At 44.5% G+C, this 23,784-nt stretch overlaps 1 protein-coding gene across 2 annotated transcripts in view; it reads right to left on the bottom strand.

The window, feature by feature from the left end:
• Positions 1 to 13,079: 13,079 nt before the first annotated feature.
• LOC144770737 (uncharacterized) overlaps positions 13,080 to 23,784 on the bottom strand; it is a 214,967-nt gene continuing 204,262 nt past the window's right edge. Inside the window, exon 15 of one of the 2 annotated variants that reach the window (XM_078655478.1) lies at positions 13,080 to 18,905. In XM_078655478.1, the coding sequence (XP_078511604.1) occupies positions 18,889 to 18,905 (17 nt within the window). In that variant the 3' untranslated portion in view covers positions 13,080 to 18,888. The remainder of the gene's footprint in view (positions 18,906 to 23,784) is intronic. The other variant, XM_078655479.1, reaches the window with a different exon arrangement.

Genomic DNA, 23,784 nt, shown 5'->3' with positions numbered 1-23,784 from the left:
GACGAGGAAGACGGTCACCCAAGCCCTCGTCACCAGCCGACTGGACTACGGCAACGCCCTCTACGCCGGAACCACTGCCAAACTCCAGAAGAGACTCCAGCGGATCCAGAACGCCTCGGCGAGACTCATCCTCGACATCCCCCGACGCAGCCACATCTCCGGACACCTGAGAGATCTGCACTGGCTCCCGGTCAACAAGAGAATCACCTTCCGTCTCCTCACCCACGCGCACAAAGCCCTACACGACCAAGGCCCGAGCTACCTCAACAACCGGATCTAACTTCTACACTCCCAAGCGCCTCCTCAGATCGACCAACCACGCCCTCGCCGCCGTCCCCCGCATCCGAAGAGCGACAACAGGAGGAAGATCCTTCTCCTACCTGGCCGCCAAGACCTGGAACTCACTTCCGACCAATCTGCGCCTGACCCAAGACCACCTCTCCTTCAGGAAGAAGCTCAAGACCTGGCTGTTCGAGCAGTAACGGCACCCCCCCCCCCTCCAGCGCCTTGAGACCCTACGGGTGAGTAGTGCGCTCTACAAATGACCTGATTGATTGATTGATTGATTGACCTGTTAGACCGGGCATCTTTTGGTGTGTTTCCCCTGTCTTTTTGCTTGCTGGTTTAGTGTCTCTGTGCACTTTCTCACTGCTGTTCAGTGTTAAACGGCAAGTGCTTCAACTGTAAATTAAGTTATGGATTGGTGTTTCTATGATCAGCATGTTTGATTTACTGCCAAGACTCTAGTAAGGTGCACTGGGAATGCCAGGGCCTGTAAATTAAATGCTACTAGTGGGCCTGCATCATGGAGTGTTCCACCAACAAGAGTAGCCCTGTAAAGGTATCTCAAACCTGCCACTGCAGTGTTTGAGTGAAGTTTTTACTGCCATGTCAGCTTGGCAAGCACACCCACTTGGCAAGCCCTAACTTTCCCTTTTATTACATGTAAGTCACCCCAAAGGTAGGCCTAAGGTACCCCTATGGACAGGTTGTAGTGTAGGTGAAAGGTAGGACATGTACTGGTGTGTGACATGTCCCGATAGTGAAATACAGTGTATTTCGTTTTTTCACTATTGAAAGGCTATCTGTCCCAAAGAATGAGAGATATGTTGTAACATCTTGCAAGTATAACTTCCCATTGGAACAAGATAGAGAAATGGAGTTTAGTATGCCTGAACTCAGAATGCAAAAATAAATGCATCTTTTAGTTAAGATTTTTATATTGTGTGGTTGAAAATGCCAATTAGGCATTTTCTTGCTCAACCATCCTGTGTGCCTCTGCTGGGATGTGGATTAACTGTCTGGCTTTGGAGTGACAGGGGCTGGGGATGTGTATCCACTGTAGACAGCCACGGGGTGGGGGAGTTTTGAGGTGTGTCGTGCCTTTCCTGGATAATTCAGGCCTGGGCTGAATAGACCTGGGCTACATTTAGAGTAATGGGAGGAGATTTCATTGCACCTGAATAGGCCTGGTCTGCCTTATAGAATGCTGGCCCCACCTCCTACCAGGAAGCTGGACCAGAGAGGACAAAACTGGTATGGACTAAGCACAGAAACTCTCTGCCACATAGGTACAAAGGAAAAGGCTGTATAAATATTGGGGCCCAGACCCAGGAGAAACAGCGGCCCTCATCCTCCTGGACCTCTCCGCGGCCTTCGACACTGTCTGCCACCGTACCCTAGTACAGCGCCCCAGCAACGTCGGAATCCAGGAGAAGACACTGGAGTGGATCACCTCCTTCCTCGCCGGAAGGACACAGAGAGTCCGCCTCCCCCCGTTCAGATCGGAGGCCACCGAAGTCATCTGCGGCGTTCCTCAAGGCTCCTCGCTCAGCCCAACACTCTTCAACGTCTACATGAGCCCCCTCGCAGCCATCGCACGCCAGCACAACCTGAACATCATCTCCTATGCCGACGACACCCAGCTGATCCTCTCCCTCACTAACGACCCCGCCACCGCCAGAGCCAACCTGCACGAAGGGATGACAGACGTAGCCAAATGGATGTCAAACAGCCGTCTGAAACTGAACTCGGACAAGACGGAAGTCCTCATCCTGGGATCCTCACCCTCCGCCTGGGACGACTCCTGGTGGCCCCCCGCCCTGGGCAGCGCACCCAAACCAACAGACCACGCACGCAACCTGGGCTTCATCCTGGACTCCTCCCTCTCCATGACCACATGGCACAAAAGCCTTATCTATAAAATCACCTAGGCAGTCCATGACCAGACAAGTCAACGCCGTCTCCTCGTCGTGCTTCAACATCCTGCGCATGCTACGTAAGATCTTCCGATGGATCCCCACCAAGACCAGGAAGACGGTCACCCAGGCCCTCGTCACCAGCCATCTGGACTACGGCAACTCCCTCTACGCCGGAACCACCGCCAACCTCCAGAAGAGACTCCAGCGGATCCAGAACACCTCAGCACGACTCATCCTGGACATCCTCCGCCGCAGCCAAATCTCCGGACACCTGAGAGACCTGCACTGGCTCCCGGTCACCAAGAGAATCACCTTCCGGCTCCTCACCCACGCACACAAAGCCCTACACAACCAAGGACCAGGATACCTAAACAGCCGCCTCAACTTCTACGCTCCCAAACGCCAGCTTCGATCGACCAACCACGCCCTCGCCGCCGTCCCCCGCATCCGAAGAGCCACCACAGGAGGAAGGTCCTTCTCCTACCTGGCCGCCAAGACTTGGAACTCCCTTCCGACCCACCTCCGCCTGACCCAGGACCACCTCGCCTTCAGGAAGCAGCTCAAGACCTGGCTGTTCGAGCAGTAGCGGACCCCCTCCCCCCAGCGCCTTGAGACCCTCCGGGTGAGTAGTGCGCTATATAAATGCTCTGATTGATTGATTGATTGAAATATTTAGAACTCTTATGGACTCAGAAACCTGCCAAGAAGAGCTGGAGACGCTGCGATCTACCACTTTGCTGTGTGCTGTGGTGTGTTGGCCTGCAGTGGCTGCTTCTGTCTTGGGCAGAGAAAGAACTGGACTGAAATTTCTGCAACTTCTTTGTTTGAGTTTCTTCAAGGGATTGAGGTAGAGCTTACCCCCTGTTCAAGAAGTTTCAGGAACAGGAAAGACTTCACCATCCTCTGGGACAACGTGGCTCAGTTGCCACAGAGGGAAATCGAAACCTGATGCAGTCACCAAGACCGCCGGCGGCTCTGTAACCTGGAGGAACACCACACTTAGCACCACATCCCTGGTCTCACCGACTACAACTGCCGCCGCCACTGATTGCAGCGCGACCTGTGGGCACTGCACTAAGTACCGCCTCGCTTCACTCTGCCATGCTGGTCTCACTGACAAAGAACTTGTTTGTCAAAAGCTCGGGGACAGTGCAGTGCATTGCGTTGTGAGGAGCTTCTAGCTGTGAAGTTTTCAGACAGGAGAGATGTCTACATGTTGACTTCCATACATGATGAAAGCACTGAACCGGTGACTGCTTGGGGTCAGGTTGCAGAAGCGCGCAAACCTGTGTGCATTTTAGACTATAATAGGCACATGGGTGGTGTTGACAGAGTAGATCAGAGGTTGGAACCGTATGCTGCTCTTCGTAAGGCTTACATTTGGTACAAGAAGTTGGCTATCCATCTTTTCCACTTGGCAACCTTTAATGCTTTTGTGGTGTTCAAGCAATCTTGTCACCAGTCAAAGATGACTTTTGTAAAGTTTCAGGAGTCTGTAATAGGCAAGTGTTCCTAGAGTTTTTGGGAGCATCCATGAGTGGTAAAGTGAACTGGCTCTATTCTTTAAAACTTATTGTTCAGTTTCAAAGTTGGCATTTGTGTAGTGTATTTAGATTTAGTTGTTGAGTTAGTAGATTTGTATCAATTTGCAATTTGTTTTTGTTTTTCATTTGTTTTGAAAAAAACTAAAGTATGATGTTGGTTTGCGTGTAGTGTCCATTGTTTGACGGTGTGCATGGTTTGGCGCTTGGCTGGCGGTGTCTGTGGACTGGTGCTTGGCTGGCGGTGTGCGTGGTCTGGTGCTTGTTTGGCGGTGGGCGTGGTCTGGTGCTTGGTTGGCGGTGTGCGTGGTCTGGTGCTTGGTTGGCGGTGTGCGTGGTCTGGTGCTTACCTGGTGGTGTGTTGGGATTGGTGCTTGGCTGGTGGTGTGCCTGGGCTGGAGCTTGCAAAAAACACAGTTGATGGACAGAATGTAGAACAATGTCATACATTCATCCCAGCACAAGGATCTGGGCCTAAATCCATAGTTTTTTTGCACTCCACACCACCCTGGGTTAGACACTGGCTATATGCAAATCTGCTCTGACCCTGTGCCTCATGGGAACAGTCCAGTCCGAACTACCAAGCCATGTCTTTCCCAGACCGGAATCAAGCATCCAAGGACCTGTTTCTGGCTATCAGCCTTCATCAGCCTGCATAGCTTGACTCCAGTGGTGTGGAGAGCATGGGACTCACGTCTGAGCATACCCAGCCCACTCGGGGTGAAAACAAGTGAGGTATAATTTTACTCGGGAGAACAAGGAGAACACTGGGTGGTAGGACATTTGCCCCGGCACGGAGAAGGCACGCAAAAAAGTATGGAAAAGTGATTTTTTTACCTAATTTTAAGATTTGCAGGGAATTCTGGGTAGGAAAACGTTGGGGGACCCACGCATGCCATACCTCCCTGGACTCCCACAGGTGTCTAGTTTTCAGAACTGTTTGGGTTTGGTTGTTTCCAAAGATGGCTGCCGAGCCCCGGGCCAAAAACTCAGGTGTCCCCCCCCCAAAAATAAGGTAGTTTTGCTATAGGTTATTTTTAAGTCTCCACCGTACGATTCGGGCCTTTTCCTGTTGCAGCCACTATGCCTACCCACGCAAGTGAGGTACTATTTTTTTCGGGAGACCTGGGGGAACGTGGGGTGGGTGGAAATTTGTTGATCCACGCAGATTCCAGAACTTTCCACCACAGAAATGTGAGGAAAATGTGTGTTTTTTTGTCAATTTTTCAGCTTTGCAAGGGATTCTAGGTAACAGAACCTGGTGGGAGGCAGTTGAGTCACCCCATTCTGAATTCCCCTGGGTGTCTAGTTTTCAAAAATGTATAGGTTTGCTAGGTTTCCCTAGGTGCCGGCAGAGCTAGGGTTCAAAAACGAAAGGTAGGCACTTTGCCAAAAAAGGGCCAGTTTTCACTGCAAAATTGCAGTGCGACCACGTTGCGTTTTGCGCTGTTTCCTGTCGCAGGCACTAAGCAGACCCAGGCAAGTGAGGTACCATTTTTCTCGGGAGACCTGAAGGACCGCTGGGTGGGTGGAAATTTGTTGATCCACGCAGATTCCAGAACTTTCCACCACAGAAATGTGAGGAAAATGCGTATTTCATTTTTCAAAAATGTATAGGTTTGCTAGGTTTCCCTAGGTGCAGGCAGAGCTAGGGTTAAAAAAAAAACTACAGGTATGCACTTTGCCAAAAAAAGGCCAGTATTGACTGCAAATTTGAGGTGTGACCACGTTGCATTTTGCGCCGTTTCCTATCGCAGGCACAAGGCCGACCCACACAAGTGAGGTACCGTTTTTATCGGGAGACTTAGGGTAATTCAGATCTGTAAATCAACTGTTATTACCTATTGAGTTTTCATGCATTTCTCCCTTCCCAATGAAAGACATCGTGTAAAAAAAAATCTTTTTGAAAAATGACCAATAAATCTCATGCTAGTACGAGTATTCCCAATTTTGAAAATGTGCAAATATATACTGTTTCTAAACTCTATAATTTGTACCCAATTCAGAAATACATAGGTGTCTTTCATATCGATTTTTCCATGTATATATTTTCCAAGAATAAGTGCTCTATACCCGGTAAATAATAAAATACCATTGCAAGTTGCTGCTCAGTTTTTGGCTCTGGGTTCGTCGGGTTCTTGGTGAAACTACAAGTCCTATATATCCCCAAAACCAGGAAGGTCAAACGGATGTAACGGTATATTGCTTTCAAAGAGCTGTCAAAATTACAAGTTACAGGTGAAAACGCTGAGACAAAAGGCTGTTTTTTCAATTAATATTCTATTATTCAAATATTTACCGGTTAGTTTCTATAAAGAAACATTCATGGATTTAGACAAATGACCCCTTTCTGAATTCAGAATTGTGTCTACTTTTCGAAAATGTATAGCTTTCCAGGATCCATTATTGCTTTCAAACTCATTTCTACCATTAACTGGAAGGATCTTGAAAGCTCTAAAAATAGCAAAAATAGGCTATGTCCCAGAAAAATGCCAAAACTGTGTGAAAAATGTTGGTTCTCTGACAAAAGACTGTCATTCCCTTAAAGCTGAGAAAATGGAGATTTCAGCCCCACAAACCCTTTTTTTTATAACATTTGCAGGTAAAAACCCAGAGGCTTTCATTTGCAGCCCGTTTTTCCCATTTTTCCGAAAAAAACAAAAATGTTACTGTATTTTGCTTAATTTCTGGGACCCCTCCAAGGGTATCCACAAACCCTGGGCACCTTTAGAATCCACATGATGTTGGAAGAAAAGGACGCAAATTTGGCGTGGATACCTTATGTGGCCAAAAGGTTACAGGGGCCTAAGCGCGCACTACTCCAAATCGCCAGAAAAAAGCTTAGCACAGGAGGGGAAAAGGCCTAGCAGCGAAGGGGTTAAAACATGTTCTCTGAGGGCACTTCAGAGGTCCACCCTGAAAACCTACTGATCCTAATGTGGGCACTGACTGGCTTTAGGCACCTGCCACACACAGACATGTTTCTGGACCCTGGGTTGAGAGCCTCCGCTCTCTGAGACTAGAAACTATGCACATCCTGGACAGAGGTGTCACACCTCCGCCCCTAGGATTGATGGGTAAGCAAGTGGAAGTGCTCTGAGAGTACGTATAAATTTAACAGTCTGGGATCTAAGATTGGTCGTAGAGACCCATCCTTTTTGGGGATCAGGAAGTAAAGTGAGTAAACTCCTGACCGACCCTTGATGTTTTAACGGAACTGGTTCTATAGCTCCTTTTGTTAGAAGAGGTTGTACTTCTTGTTTGAGAAGCTGTTGGTGTTGTAGCAGGAGTTTGTGAATACGAGGTGGAATAATGGGTGGATTTCAGGTAAGCCCCAGGCAATAACCATGTGGGATAATACCCAAAACCCATTTGTCTGTTGTGATGGATTGCCAGATGGGTAGAAACCATTGTAATCTTCGTAAGACAAGTGATAAATGATCGGGGGAAGTGGTAGCAAGTCACTGTTTGTTAGAGGACTGAGAGGTACGTGTTAGTTTACCTTTTCCTTCAAAATTCTTTCCTCTTTAGTTACCCATGTAGAATCCTCTAGAGGGGGATGGTAGTGTTTGTGTGTTATATGAAGATGCAGCTACATCTGAGGTGTTAAGAGTTATTTTGATGCCTGCTCTGTAAAAGGAGAGATGAAAGGAACGTCTGGTAGGAGATTGAAGTGCTCCCATAGAATTTGCTACCTGGATGCCTTTTTTCACGGGACTGATCTATTTGAGGCCCAAAAAGGTGTTCTTTATCAAATGGTGCATTAAGAATGGTTTGTTGCACCTCTGGTTTGAAACCAGAAATTCTGGGCCATGCATGTTTCCGGAGCATAATGCTAGTATTGATTTCTCTAGCTGCAGTATCTAACGCACACCTGATAGATGAATTAGAAATAAATGTCCCCTCTTGAACTATTTCTTGTCCCCTCTTTTTGTGTTCTTCTGGGAGATATTTTGATAATTCTTCAATCTCATCCCAGTGAGCTCTATCATACCTGGACTAGAGACCCTATGTATTCGCTATGCGCCAATGGTTGGCTGATTAGGCAGCAACTCTTCTCTCTGATGCATCTTCAAGTTTGGATTCTTTGTCTGAGGTGGTGCTTCCCCTGATGTTTGGAAATTTGCTCTTTAATGGGCAGTAGAGACCACTGACCCCTGATGAAAACCGGGTCAGATGGAAGGGGTTTATATATTTTTTATCTATTCTAGCTGTTAACATACATGCTCTAACAGGGTCTTTAGAAATATGATTAGTATGTCTCAAAATACTTTTAAGCATAGGCAACATGTGTTGTTCTGTATGTGTTCCCTAATGTTTCAAAAGATTTGAATTAAAAATAAATAATCTTTTTCCAGTGCTTCTTTGTGTAAAGGTACTTCATGGTAATTAGCTGCCCTAGCAATTAATTCCCGATATGCAGTATTATCATCAGGAGGGAAAGGTTTGGCTGGGTATAGTTCTGGGTTTGTATCTTGAGGTGAATCTATGTTATAGTCATCCCAGGGATCTGGTTGTGGGTGATTATAATTGTCCTCACCCCCTTCTACATCAGGATGTGTGTGTAATGTGTAGAGGTTCTGTATGTGGTAGTGGGTGTTGGGGAAGAAGGTGCAGGAGTTTAGGAAATATGAATAGGGCTAGTAGGTATGACCTTTTACTTCTTGAGAGGAATTTTATATTCAGGGTCCGATTTCCTCTTTGAAGGTATTACTGGTTTTGCGGTTATGTGACCAGTATCAGGATTCATGTCAATTTTCTTCTGTTTGGGTTCCAGCTTTTCCTTAATTTTTTCCCCAACCTCGGCTCCAGTGGTTGTAAAGTAGCGTCTTTTTGTTTCGGTCTCGAGCTGGATTTCTGTTTTTTGTCTTTCGATCAAGGATGTTTCAGATTTGAAGGGGTGTAATCTCGGCTCGGGCCCGACCCAGTAGGCTTGACTTGCTGTTTCGGTGCTGAGCCAGAAGGCTGGGTGTTTGAATCAGTCTCTCGGTGCCGACCATGTTATGTTATGTTAACCTCCATTTATAACGCGCACGGCTACTCAGAAGTGTCCCGGCACGAAAGCCAACTGGAGGAGACAGAGAGGGGCGGACCCGGCTGAAAGATTACTTAAATAACAAAGTTTTTAAATGTTTTTTAAACAGCCTGAGGTCGCCAGTGTTCCGCAGTTCAACGGGCAAGGCATTCCAAGCCCTGGCCGCTCTGACAGAAAGTGAGCTGGCCTGCAAGCAATGGTGGCCCAATATCCTTTTGTTTTACTGGAGAAGGTTTAGTGGGCAACGGGGCATTGCTACTCATGATACCCTGTCCAGCCGGAATGTCTGGAGACTCTAGTTTGATCTCGGAATCAGAGAGCTGTGGAGAGGAGGCCTCTTTTACTTCCGATGCCCTTTCTTCCTGCTCAATATCTTCACCAAAGATATCGAGTGTGTCCTCAATACCTTGTTTTTGCATGTCTCTCTGTTGAGACAATTGGTCCTGTAGAGTCTTCTTGGATCGGAACGATCGACACGCGTCACAGTCTTCCTCTTTATGTGCTGGGGAGAGACAGACGGTGCACCCCTTATGCTGGTCGGTGCGTAGATATTTGGCATGGCATCAAGGACAGAATTGAAACTGTGTCCGTGAGAAGCTGGCCTAGTATATAACGTCCAATAATTTAAGAGGGCACCTTGCATCAGTCCAGACAACCATTATGGTGATTTAAGAGGACTTGGACAACCTTAGAAAGCTCACTTAGTGGTAGCTGTGGAGAGCAGCCTTCAGGCTTAGCCCAGAAGGAGTGTAAAGCAGCTTGTTTTACCAGAATGCATTCTTCTAGTATAGATAATCGAAAAAAAGAACCACATAAAGTAGTTATAAAAATAATTATCCCATCCTCGCGGTGGGATGCCTGGCTTTCACCTTGTGGATACCCTGCCGGGGTATCTCACAGGGGAATACCTGGACGGGTTCCCTAAGCAATCGCTTAGATACCGGGTCGGTGATTTGCGATATATAAATACATGTACATTTACATTTATATAATACTCTTTAACACATAGAAATATCTCCTACCCGGAGATAAGCACAATGCACACAATACTTTAGCGAAGAAACACAGTAAATAGCCCGAAATACAGTGGCCCCATGGGAGGACCAAACCATATACTAAGAAAGTGGTATAAGAACCACAAGACAGTGTCGAGAGGACGTAGAAGTGCTGGGGTCCCAAGGAACCACACAAGGTAAGTAGATAGAGACCACATGAAGAGTGTGTCCAGTGCGAGTAAACGACCATGTTTTCCGTACAACTCTACGTGTAAGTCGCAGTTGGATTTCTAAAGATTAAGGACCCTTCCCAGTGGACCCTGAAGAAACCCAGTGGAAGACAGAAGGTTGGAGAGCCACCCTACCTGTCTATACCCTAGTACCCATGTTACCTACACCAGGGAAGCTGGGCGCATACATTTTAAGTGGTGTCGGAAACCACAGTAGTTTCCAATGGAGGACTTCAGGAAAGTGCTGCTGCTGGAAGAGGAGAAATTGTCTGGTGGAATCTGAAATTCGATTCTTAAGACTTGCAAGACGAATGGCCTCCGATGTTGGGTGTTGTAGAATGGCTGACAGTAACCTTGACTCTGCAACTGTGAGGACCAGGCTGAGGAAGACCAGGAGCCATGCACGAGCTGTCCCAAGTAGGATGTCAAGTACTGAGGGGTCGGTGTCCGGCAGGAGCACCAACAACCCTTGACAAAGTCAAGCCACGAAGGAATCACCAAGGTTAGGGGAGTCAGAAAGGTCAGGACCAGCCAGGTCAGGGGAGTCAGGGCAGGCCCCGAGCAAACGGTGGAGGCCAAGAGAAGCAAAGGTGACCCTGAAATGGACCCACAGGGCAGAGGCACAGGAGCCGCAAGAGGAGCTCCAGCAGCTCACAAAAAGATGCAGGACATGATGCGGTGTGGATGAAGATTCTGGTCACAGGAGATGCTCGAAGTTGGGGCTATTTGGAGCCCGAAGATCTTCTTGGAAAAAAGTCAACAAGCCTTTGCAACTGCAAGTTGACGCGATACACAGGCGTTTGGTTATTGCAACCCCCACGAGGAACACTGGCCTCAAACTTGGTGAGAGGGTAGAGCAGGCTTCGGGAGCTGTGGAAAACCACCTACTGTTTTGCAGAGCCGTTCGGCTTCCGGAGGAGCTCAGGGTCAGCAGACAGGTCGACTTAACTGCTGTGCTTGCGAATGCAGGGGAGTGACTCCTTCACTCCACGGGAGATTTCTTCAGGTGTCTTTGATGCTTCACAGGCCTTGGAAGGTTCCTGTATGATGCACAGGCACAGATGATGCAGCAGACTGGAAGGGAGACAATGTCAGGCCCAAACAAAGTCCAGAGTGCCCAGACGGTCGAAGTGCAGTGATGTCTGATCTGAATCCTATCCCACAATGAATCTAGGGACCCTCACCCAGGTGAGCCCTTAAGTACCCTAGGGAAAGGGTTGGGAAGATCATGGGGAGGGTCTGAGTGCGGGGGAGGTTGCTCCCCTGTCCTTTGTCCAGTTTTGCGACAGAGCGGGAGCAAACGGCTCCCAGAACTGGTTTGAACTAGCCTATGCACAGGGACACCAACTGAGCCCCTCATTGAGGCAGAGTGGCGCTGGCAAGTGCACCCACCCAGTCCCAATACCATAAATTCTGTCTGGGAGGTGGTCACACCTCCCTGTGTCCTACCTTCCTCTGCTCGAGCCTGGCTCAGCAACAGGAGGGCAGAATCGTGTCTTTGGTCTGCAGCAACCATTTTGTGCTGTCCGGGTCTAGAAGGCTGGTACCGGGAACACTGAGATCCTAACGGAGGGCTCTTGCAGTGGTTGGAATCATACTCTCACACCACTTACGGTGTGAGGGTATGATTCCAAATGTTTGATGCCAAACAGGATAGGATTTGTTGCAGCCATTCGAGATTGTCATTGAGTAATTACGCCGTTTATGGCTGCTTCACTGACAACCCGGGAGAATGGACTCCGTAGGCTGCAGGGGTGTCCTGCTCATACAGGGGCACCCTCTCACTTAGAACGAAGCACCCTGCCTTTAAGATTGCAAAGGCCTGCTATAGGGGTGACATAGGTTTTTAAGAGCAGTGACGCTAGATATAGTAAACCTATATCTTTATTAAGTGATGGTACCACCATTTTACACAGGCTGCAATGGCAGGCCTGTAGTTCCTTTTTGAATGGTCTCTCATAGGTGGCATAATACCTGCTCCAGCCCATGGGAGACCTCTGCCATGGGCACCTTAGTACCATATACTAGGGACTGATAAGGGTACCGCCAGCATTCAATCTAGGATGTACCCAAGTACAGAACACAACAGTTTAGGGTAAAAACAGATAGACTTGGGTCCTGATTAGCAGGATCCCAGTCAGACTAGTCCGCTTAGCACCAGGCAAAAAGGGGGGATAACCATAGAAGTAGATCCTACTTTCCAACAGTTTCCGTTCTATCGAGAGAAGGCAGGACGCTGGTTCTTGAAGTAGAAGACAACTGAGGAAAGAGGTGGGCCCGAAGGCTGCGGTTAGCGTTTTTCGATGATTTAGATCAAGTTCTCATAAATTGCGACACGAAAAGGTGGAAGGAGCAATCGAAACAATACCGACAAGGGTAGAGTTAATTGCGCACCAAAGGAATCCCAATTGACTGTTTCAATATGTGAGCGCAGCAATACACGTCCGAACCTGATGGCGGAAAGAAAACAATCTAACAATGGAGTTGATGCCCAATTTTAATATCACCGAGAGGAGGAGTCACCTTACCTTGTGACTGGAAAAGACATCTTCAAAGGAAAACAACTTGCAAACATCGGAATCCAACACTAGATGGCAGGAGTATGCAAAGCATGTGTATCTACAGCACACATGCCTCTTACTAAGGTATTCTCCCTAATCTTGACATTAAGATGGTTCTAGGTCTTATAAAACGCAGGTGTCTGTGGAAAATGCCAAGGGCACCAAGGTGTCCAGTAGAGAGAAACTTTAGCTGGCCCAGAGTAGTGGTCAACATAACACGGTCAAGGGGGATTCATCTACGTTAGGAGAGTTTTAGCAGATCTTACCAACCCGATTCAACGTATCAAGGTACATCATCAGGGGAATCTGCTGTTGGTAGTGCAAAAGCATTAGCTGATACCAGTAATGGGGAAAGTTTCCAGATGCAGTCAGCAGTGTCACATATAGGATAGAAGCTAGGTTTCCAATACATCTGCCTCAGGTTAACACATTTTCAGTTTATCCTTCGGCATCTTCGTTGATCATGGCCAAATAAACACATTAAATATCAGAAACAAGAGAAAGACTTGAACAGCATGGGGTTGTCATTTTTAGTTTATTATTCATTAAACAAAAACAATGCATACAGAACACAACGGTCAGAGCCATATATTTGATTAATCAGTAACAGTGCAATTTTAACAGCCATTCTGTATTGTCTATTGCAAGTAATAAACTACTAGACATGTGAGACTGCAATGGGTTTAAAATGCAATATTTGCAGACACCAATGTAATTCCATCTTACCTCATTCTCGAGATCTTATAATAGATATTTTACTTGCCTTCTCCAGTCTTGCAGCTGCACTACAAAAACCCTGGCAGAGCAGGTCTGACTACTCACTATTCTGCAGTTACTACTCAATTTTGTCGCGGTCAATCTACTGACAGTTATCCGTCAAAAACTCCCATGCAGTGAAAGACGCTCTTTTCAGTGCAATACTAACTATTTGCTTTAAAAAATAGGATGCTGCATCAAAATTAGAGAATAGATGTAACAGCCTGCTAATAACTTTACCACATAAGGTCTGAGTCATATCAGCGCAGGCCCACTGGATTAAAATTAATTCAAACTAGTAAAGGAAAGGAAAAATGTAAACATTTAAAAATACAAAATAAAATGTAAAAAAATCACGAAGGCCGCCTTTTCAAAAGGGTGCCAAGTCGGTATTTCCTTTAGATTTGAACAATACACAGCCTCAAAGTTTCTGGCAATACAAGGATAATTATTTTTTTTAAAAACTTGTACGGTAGTTGGAAATCTCGCTGTATGGCTCGTGTGCGGTACTGCTGAAGAAGGGGCAACAATAGGGCCGATTCGATGCATTAAGAGCCCACATTCAAAAGGAGCATACACAGTCCTTCGATAGTCACGCCAAGATATTCGGTGTTTAACAACCTATTTTCAAATTGCGTGCCTTTTTTTTATGTAGTGCAACATTTTTTGGGCAAATTTACATAAACTATGGTTAACATTAAATCACATATTGTTCAATTTAAAGTAACTTACTTCTACTCCAGCATTTTTCAGCAGTTGCACAATTCCAGACCGCACTGACTACCACCCCACTGCCTCGCCCCAACTACACCAAAGAAAAAACTACCTGATTGGAAAAACACTAACTTGGACAAAAGCTACATAACATGAAGATTCATAAAGCAGCACTCACTAGGAAGATATTGTAAGTCTTTTCTCTTCTATATAGATAATTGATTCCACACCCTACTTCTGAACACAACCCTTCCTGCGAGTTCGCTGTAGTACCTATTATCTCAAGTATGCATAGAGCGTGGAAAGGATGAATTTTCAGTTCCCTAGGCGAGAGGGGAAACTCTGAAAACAGAATACCTTTTGTCCTCAGGGTAATGCAAGAATTTCAGGACACAGAATAGATAACATAAGGAAGACGCCAATCTTTCAAAAATCTTAGCTAGTTTGGTATCTGACTAACTTTAGACTGGTTTCAAGTATTCTTTTGCTCTAACACCAAGCTATAACACTGTTGAAGATGGAGTGCATTTATTTTTTCTGAGCAAAATATCGGCTTGTTTTAAATCATTGTGACTGTAATCTTGATAATCAAATAGATCATCTTGCTTTATACAATAATTGTAAGAAAACTCACCATCGAAAAGATGTGTAGGTGCTCACAGAAGAAAAGAAAGAAGAAAAAAAAATCGGCCCAGCCTCTACAGAAGGAATCAGCTTTGGTAAAGAAACAAACTAAGTACAAAGATATAGACGGGAATGCTGCTTTGAGCACTTTTCTGCATCACTGGTACAGTGTGGTAAATTGGACGATATGAAACTTTTATAAGTCAGTCAAATCGAAAAATCAGTATGCGACCAGACCCAGTGCAACCATCATCCCCAACATTTTTGTCAAAAATCAGAAGCGGCTAGGAAAATTTATGCTGCGTTCTAACTTTTAAAAAACCCACCCATTTCCCTATATAGGGTTCAAAAGCAGGCAGAAGAGAGAGCAGCTGCAATCGCAAAACGTACATTCAACATCCTGAATGTGGGACAAAATCTAGCATGTGGGCAAGAGTGGGAGAAATGCAACAAAACATCTACAATGTGTGGACAGAAATAAAATGCACAAAGCGCAGGCATTTCTGCAGCCGTGCCCCACCCCTGAAGTGCTACATTAGATCCACTGGACAGCAATCATACAACTGATTAATAACCTTGAAGCCAAAGCCACGAAAACGGTCTTGACAGCCACCATTTATATATGGGTAACAACAGGCTACAAAGCAGAAAACCACAGCTTGTATCCCATTAGACTTCGTGAGATGTGTGTCTCAAATGAAAATAGCATATTTTCTCGATTAAACACTTTTCATGGGAATTTGAAAACAATTCTGAAGAGAACACCAGTTTAGCTCCACTCCATCAAGCTTTGTTGGTCTGATGCCTCTGAGATGACAGCTGCAAGAAAAGAAACAGCAGAAATGGGAAACAATCATTGAATTAGTCTACTCTAGCCAAAGATCTATGAGACCATTAGTAAATAGACATTTTGGGAAAGGGATACAAGAACTATCAGTGTTGTCTAGGCACTAAAAGGTGTTTAGACATCTAAGACTTCCTGCAATTAACACTCTTCTCAGGTGCCATCGCCTGCTTACACCAATGGAAACACCACACAGTTCAACGATGTGAAAGTGTCTAAGAATTGCAAACAGAACTGTTCTACAAGAGTTTAACACCAAGCTTTTATACATGCAAGTCGATGCTTATTTTTGGGTGGGCATATTTTTGACATCTTACCCCATCCTCCATCTCCCACTCAGAAGCTATTGCATAGTCTGGACGATTACTTTTTGTATGTGCAATTTTTTGTAAGATAGAAAATTGAGGAGTTATGTAGGTTTGTCTCTCTTACAAAAAATTGCACATAAAAAAAGTAATCGTCCAGACTATGCAATAGCTTGACGTAGGAATAAAATAAGTCACAAGGCTGCAAGGCAAGGTGCTTCTTAAGCGACAAATTACTAAACTCGTAACTTCTTGTAATCTATACATTAACTTAGGACACTTTGCACACAAGCTGTGCGGGACACTCCCTACTGTATTCATAAGTAGCAAAGCTAAGCTTTATAAAGAGAGGGTCCACCATTTCCTTAGGACTGTTTTCAAGTAGACCATACTGCAAATAACCAAGCAGCATAATACCCGTTTTGATTGGTTCACTACCTTGATAAAAATAAAAGCTACTCACCTGCAGTAGCACCGTTCCTATTTATCTATAGGTCCCCTTCCACTACCAGATATTCTCTATCTTTAGTCATTACCAGAAACACAAAGTTAGCATTTTAAAATGCAGGGAAACCAATGTAATGCACATCAGCCACACCTAATTATACACGCAGCTCAAAATATTATAAGTCACATGGAATAACCACTAGTGAAGAGCGTGGGTGAGGTGGGAAGCAGTAAAGTGGCAGGACAGAATTCGGTACTCAATTTTTCATTTCAGACTATAAACCTGCACCCTTAAGCAAACCGATGAACGAAGGTAGGCTGCACCTTGCTTGCTGATCCTGTTCACCTCTGAGATGAAGGCCAGAATATCAGTCAATATCTGAATTTAGTTCCTCATTTTAAAACGTTTTGATAGAAGTAATGGATTTATCGTACTAGCCAAGCTAAAATAACCAGGCTATAGGTGAATGTCTTGATGCTAATTTATTTGCAAGTGTGACAAGGCAAAAATATGCACTGCTTTGACTGCTAAATGCAATAAATAGCAGAGACATATTACTAAACAGCAGATCCAGTTAGTCCTAGTAGAGTATGTGATATGACAGAGGGATTTAAATAAAGGTATGCTTGATTTCAGCATCTTCTGTCCAGAGTCATTAGGACGTGCTTATATAAAGCCAATTGATCATTCCTCCTGTGGGGTGCTTTGCATGACAACATGCACAGACGTACACCAACCTCCTGCATCCATGCACAAAGTCAGAATGCCTCAAAAACTGTAATGGGAACCCGCTAAAAGCCCGCTCCTCACCAGCCAGTGCAAGAGCAGAAGTCATAAGATGAGGTTAAAGACCATCCTCTGGCAACATGAGCAGGAATGGGAATCTGTTGGAGCTTAGGCTAACCTAAGCCAGAAAGTATTTTTGGTACCAACAACTCTTCGCTCCAATCAGTCATGAGAACTGCATTGGGGTGATAAATTGTGGAGTAAAGAGCAATCAGTTGTTGAACAGTACATGCCGGTGAGCCCTTAACCAATATACTGCAACCACCATCTTAATGACTGTAGGTCCTCAATGTTATACAGAGAAGGCAATTATTACATCAACTAGTATATTCTCGATGAACTACCAGACATCAAATGGCTGCAGCAGCAAGGAATCAGAAGAAGGGTTAGAATTTGAGAGTTGACTAACACAACCTAAAAAGACCTTAAGCGTAATCAGGCTGCAGGATAGAGCAAAGAGCACACTCAAGGTAAGAAAGCCTGCACTCTACGGAGAAAAATAGAACTCACAAAAGCCTATCCTAAATATCGTTTTCCAGAAGTGGTAGAAAGAATCAAATTAGGAGTGTGGGGAGGGTGGGGGGGGGGGGGGCATTCACAGTATTTAAAACGATACTGCACAGTTTCAGGTCCTGCTACAAATTTGCGAAAGTCGGCCAATACTTTGGAAGGTAACCTTGTGTAAAAGTAATGCACCTTTTTTTCGTTTCTACAATTCACATTTGCATGCACATTAGATGTCTTCAGACAAACAATATTCCATCGATAACTAGAAACAAAAATCAAGCTTCTGCAAGAAAGTACCGGATCTGCCTTAATATGGTTTTCCTTTGCATAAATATATACACCAGGACACAAAAATAACAAAGTAGTACTGTTGAGACATGTTCATAGCTTAAATGAGGCACTGGCACAGTTTTTCCATTGCTCACAACAATAACTAATGAGGATACCTCATTAGTCTTCTAACAATTCAAGAAAGACACTGCTTAAGCGTTCACTGGCGTTCCAAGGATGCAACTGGGCTATCAAGGAATGTAGCATGACTGCGCCTATCCTTATTTCACAATGCTCCTAACCTTCCGTCACTGTGGATGGGATTAGTATCTTATGACAATGGAGGAGAAAACGTATGTTTTACAAAATGAGATCAGTGTTTACAAAGGTGCTCTGCGCACTCCTTCATGTTATAGTGTGTAACGTTTATTGCATGAGGGTTCCTTTAGCACCGCCCTCCCTAAAACTCCTCATGTGCCGACCGAGGTTCAAGCGAACAGCCAGGTTAGGTTATCAGCGAGTACCTATCCAGATCAGTTTAGTATAAAGCAAGGGCATTGAATTTTGGTTGAACACAACACACCAATCCAAGCGAGAAACGATCATCTCTGGTTTAATAAGATCAGTTACAATACAGAATTGATCACAAGGTGTTTGATAAAAATAGAAAGCTATGTTTTGAAGTGTTGCTTTTCTTCACCTTCCTCCTCGGAATGAAAGGCACAACAGTCACATTTGCATACAGGATATTTAGCAACATGAACAGAAGGGGCAGGGTTATAAATCGGATGGATGGATACCAACTGCTGGAAACATTCTTGGTCTGATCTTTCAAGCAAAGCAAGCAGTGTAGGGCTGAGAAGCTGTGCGCAGACACGTAGAAGCCAAGAGTTAGGTTCCAAAGGACGACAAAGCTGAGCCTGCGCTGCCGAACAACTCAAGCGGAGGGTCTCCTCAAAACTCTAAACAAAACCATGCAGAATGTAAATCAGTGCTTTTAGAGTGCAGGTGCATGGTGTCGCTGGGCTTTAAAGTTAAACGTGAGCCAGGAGGAGATTCTGAGCCACATCTTCAGGCTACAGCCAACGCTAGGAAGGAAAGGAGAAAAGAATCAAGTCAGGAGGGCGACTTTACTGTGTTCACTTCAAATACTGCAGGCTGCTCTACTGCTCTCTCACATCACTTTCCTGCAGTTAACAAATTGTTTTACACAATAGACCACAGGACAATATAAACAACCACATGACAGAATTGTGTACTCCCTTTACCCAACTCGCAAGCGAAGCGGCTGTCATGTATTCCTATAGGTTCTGGATTGATCCCCCTATTCCTGACCCTATTCTGGTTAAACTAACTATCAAGTTAACTAACAGTCAGCCCATGAGGCAAGACAAGCCCCCATGATGCAGATACCGTTATCTGACGCAGTCACACTACGGCACAGGAACGTGTTATCTGATTAGGTCATAACGCTTGAGATCTAATTAGACAAGCGACATTCCTCCAGCCCCTGATAAGGCATACGACGTTCTCATAACAAATCAAACCTATGACAACCTGGAAAATCCGTGCGGCCATGGTTTTGATTTCACAGAGAACTTTAGTAAAAGAATGTGCTAACGAGCAAGTCGTATGACATCTTTATTGACGTATCTATGTCCATCCTTACGTCAATCTCGGCACCTTTAAGGTATAAATATTACCAATCTTGCCCTATGCAAACACACGCATGGTGACGAGACGGAGCAGCCACACTTGCCGAAGCCGAGAGCAGAGCAGACCCCGCTGGCAGCAGCCCCGCCTTCCTGACGCGCTGAGAGACGCGCTGCTATCTCCTGCCGAGAGACCCAGCACCGGCGCTTTCGGGCAGCCCTCGCAGGCAGCCTGGAATATCGAGACCAGAGAAAGAGATACCATTCCTCATTCATCCTAAATTCCAGGTACAGAACTGAATAACCCCTCACAGAGAATTCTTTAGTTATTCACTTGGCAAAAACAAACTTAACTTAAACTGTAACTTTCTATTCCCGCCCACGCATTAGACTTAGGTCAGGTACACGGGGTAGGCGTATTTAGAAACACCAGTTGAGTACGTTTAGTCAAATGTATATGTGTATGTAAATATATTTTAATCATTTTAAACATCATATGGCTCAGAAACCATATCAATGTTTTTACAGTATTATTTTATACTATTGCTTTTAATGTATGCACTTTACTTAACTATAAGTATTGCAATAATATCGATCCATTTCTCTTGTACGAGAAAAGAGACTGATCAATAAATAACACCTTTTTATTGAACACGCCCGTCTCTTCCTTTTCTCTACATTCTGATGAGACTAAGAATGCACGTACTGATTGAGTAAAATAATTGCCTTGTCCTCACACGACTCTGGAGATACACTCTTGATTAGGGGAGAGCAAAGTTGTCATGTTCTATGGTTGTCAGAAACTAAATCCCTTCTTGTCTAATCAGGGAAGTTAATTCCTCCTTGAACATTCGAGAAAGTTTCTAGCGAACTCTGAGCTAAGCTGGCAAACCCAAAAATTAAGTCTAGTATCGACAGTAGAAGACCTAGTTAACGTCTGGCCTAGGCCTTTACTGCTGTAGGTATTATTCAAATGCGCAGAGCCTATTGGAAAGATAGGAACTACACTAAATGGCGCCCAACGCGTTTGGAAAGGGCGATAAAACTAACGTAAGACATTTAGAGTAACTCAGTCGTGCTTTCTCACTCAGACCCCTTTTCCCATTATACTCCAAAGACGTCTGGAGTGGGTGAAAGGTTATATCCTCCAAAACCTCGCAGGAGGGAACTCCTATGTATGGTTCTTGGTATAGTCAACGTTGAAGGATAAACAGTTCCAAAATTATTGTGCATCTAATCTTTGTTTCCATAAGAAACCTGATCTGCAAACAAACATAATACCATCCTGTCGGTAAAATGGGAGACAGTGATGAAGAAAGAGAGGCAGTTAGATTAGCAACTGAACTCGCAGCAGCTGATGCTGCAGCACTGGACGCAGACGGGGATATAATACTAATCCCGGTCACCAAAAGGAAATCTATAACCTTAAAACTTATAGAAAATGGACTGACACCTAGAGGTGGCACAGTCATATTCGTAATTGAGGCACACGAATATCGGCAGACAGAGGTATATTATACATGGATACATTTTCCAGCAGCAAATGCTGTAACAAAGTACTTCCACTATTACAAAATAGAGGTACCACCTGACATTTACACTCCTTTCGAGGAGGTGAAAGTACCACTCAAATTTCAAGAGCATTTGCTCTTATTTGATGGCGCCCTAATACATAACAATAACATTACAAGGCTCGGTCCTTTAGGTAGACCAGGAGCAACGTGGCCGGTCTTAGCCGGATACACACCACACCCAGACATCGAAGGAATGTCTACAGGAGAGCTGTTAATACAGCTAAAACAACTACTAAAAATTCATAGACAATTAGTACAGTATGTAATGCGGACTACAACAATTCAGCCAGCGATTAAACTTCCACAGCTGACCCCTCACCAGGGGAACACAAATAAAATTACACCACAGAACATCCAATCCTGCCTAGGTAAAGTACCGGCTAAACGGGAACAAATACCATTCTGGTTGGCACAGAAAATTACCCAAATAGAGGCGGTGTTTCCTGACACCACCCCATTAGAAAAACACAGGATTCTGACTATCTGTCTTCCAATGGGAATCGCACCACACATTGAGGACTGTGACACTTGGGGTACAGTCTTTGCTTCCATCTACACAAAAACGCACGGTGTTCCATCCATTTCGGTGATACCAGATGTGCTAAAACAAATTCAAGACGAATATGGTCCAGAACCTGCTTTAACTCTTGGTATGAAATTACTAAAAGACTTCAAGCAGGTCTCGGCTATAATATTAGCCAACATAAAAGGTGAAGCAGCAAACGTGGCGATCCGCCAGAGGTTAAAAGAGACAGATATAGCAGACCAACCAGCTGAAATTGCCAGAATCATAGAAAAATCCTATGAGGAACTAGGTAGAGACAGTTTAGGTGGAATACCAGTAAAACCGCAACTGACTGAAAGTCCAGAAAAAATATTTTTTCATAATAATTCACCAAAAAAGAACTGGGATGGAAACAAACAATCCAATCCTAAAGAAAAGAAATTCCAGTCCAGAGGAAGGTCTCCAAGGCGAAGAGAAAAATCTCCAAACCGAAGACAGAGGTCACCGCAGAGTGACCCCTCTGGGAATAGATACAACCTTAGAAATAGGGATAATATTAAAAAACCTGATAGATATCAAGACATTGATACGCGTTACTCTCAATCTTTTCAGAATTCCTCGCAGAAATCGGAAAGAAGAGGACGATCAGAACAAAGAGAAGAGCACGCCAAGTCCAAAGACAAGGAACCTGCTCAACTAAAAAAGAAATTACAATTTCCAAAAAAGAAGGTAGCCAGTATCAAGGTAGTTAACAATGCCGAGAATACTGAGGACACAACTGAAAAACGGAGAGTGGGCTCAGACAATGCTAGACAGTGCAGCAGAAGTGAGCATAGCTCGCAAAGTCCTTATGAATCATCTGGAGACAGTGGACACGAATGAATATCTTCAAGTGGAAACTGCAGACACCAGAGTTAGCAAACCCCACAAGATATACGAGATAACATTACGTATAGAGGGAGATAAGACTAGGAAGATAAGGGGACTATTTTGGGATAATCTCTCCAAGGGCTACGATATCCTTCTAGCTGAAAAAGACTGGCCACCAGAGTTTGTCAGGGAGTGCCCTCATGGCGAAGAAGTAATTATGCCTGCCTTCTCGAATCAAATTCCGATTCATAAAAAATACACACTTGCTAGAAAGTGGGCAGTGGCTCTAGCACCTGCTTTATATAAAAATCACGTAGGATGGGATGAGGACTCCCCTCCTCACAAAATCCAGTTAAAATCACAACCTACTGCACAAAGGCAGTACCCAATTAAGCAAGAAGCTAAAAAACAGGTAAATGAAATACTAGATCAGCTAGAATACCAGGGGGTGATTGAAACTTGCACCTCACAAATGAACAATCCTTTGTTTCCGGTCTCCAAACCAGACAATTCATATCGTCTAGTTTTGGATTACCGACACCTTAACACATGTTGCAAAACTTTTGCAGTGCAAAACTCACACAGTGCTGCACTAATGAATAACATAGTGCGCAAAAAATACAAAACAACCTTGGACATCTCCAATGGATTCTTTTGTCAAAACATAGCACCAGAGAGCAGATATTTAACTGCATTCTCTGTAAATGGCACTCAAAAACAATTTTGTCGGTTAGCCCAGGGGTACAAGAACAGCCCGGGGGTATTCTCAGCGAGAGTAACAGAATTACTACAACTATATGATGATGAAGCATTATCTTATGTCGATGACATTTACTTAACAGATGATGACTTGGAGACTCACTTGAAAAGAGTGAACACCATAATACTTGGGTTCGCTGCAGAGGGTTACAAATTCAACTTTAAAAAATGCAGAATTGCCCATCTGAAGGTCCAGTACGTAGGATATGAATTATCAAATATAGCCTGGCTGACAATTTTCTAGAGAAATGTGCAGTACTCCAAGCACCTAGAACACTAAAAAACTTACAGTCGATTCTAGGCTTCCTAAATTTCGGAAGAACATACATTGCAAATTACGCAGAAAGGGTCAAACCCCTTTATGATCTAATTAAAACAGACTTTAAAAGATCCTGTTGGACTCAAACACACACAGAAATTTTGAGATCCTTACAAACAGACATGCTAATTAAAACAAAATTAGAAACACGTGATAACACACGCAATCTTGTGATTCGAGTCATCCCAGGGAGATGCGGATTCACATACCTAACCTCTAATGAGGGAGAAAAGGTACCAATTGCATTCAAATCACACTTGTACACTAAGGCTGAAATGAAATTTAGCC

Source organism: Lissotriton helveticus, chromosome 7, assembly GCF_964261635.1.
Source record: "Lissotriton helveticus chromosome 7, aLisHel1.1, whole genome shotgun sequence".
In the NCBI taxonomy this organism is placed as follows: Eukaryota; Metazoa; Chordata; class Amphibia; order Caudata; family Salamandridae; genus Lissotriton; species Lissotriton helveticus.
Note: the sequence above shows the minus strand (reverse complement) of the source record. Positions and strands in the feature narration are given on the sequence as shown.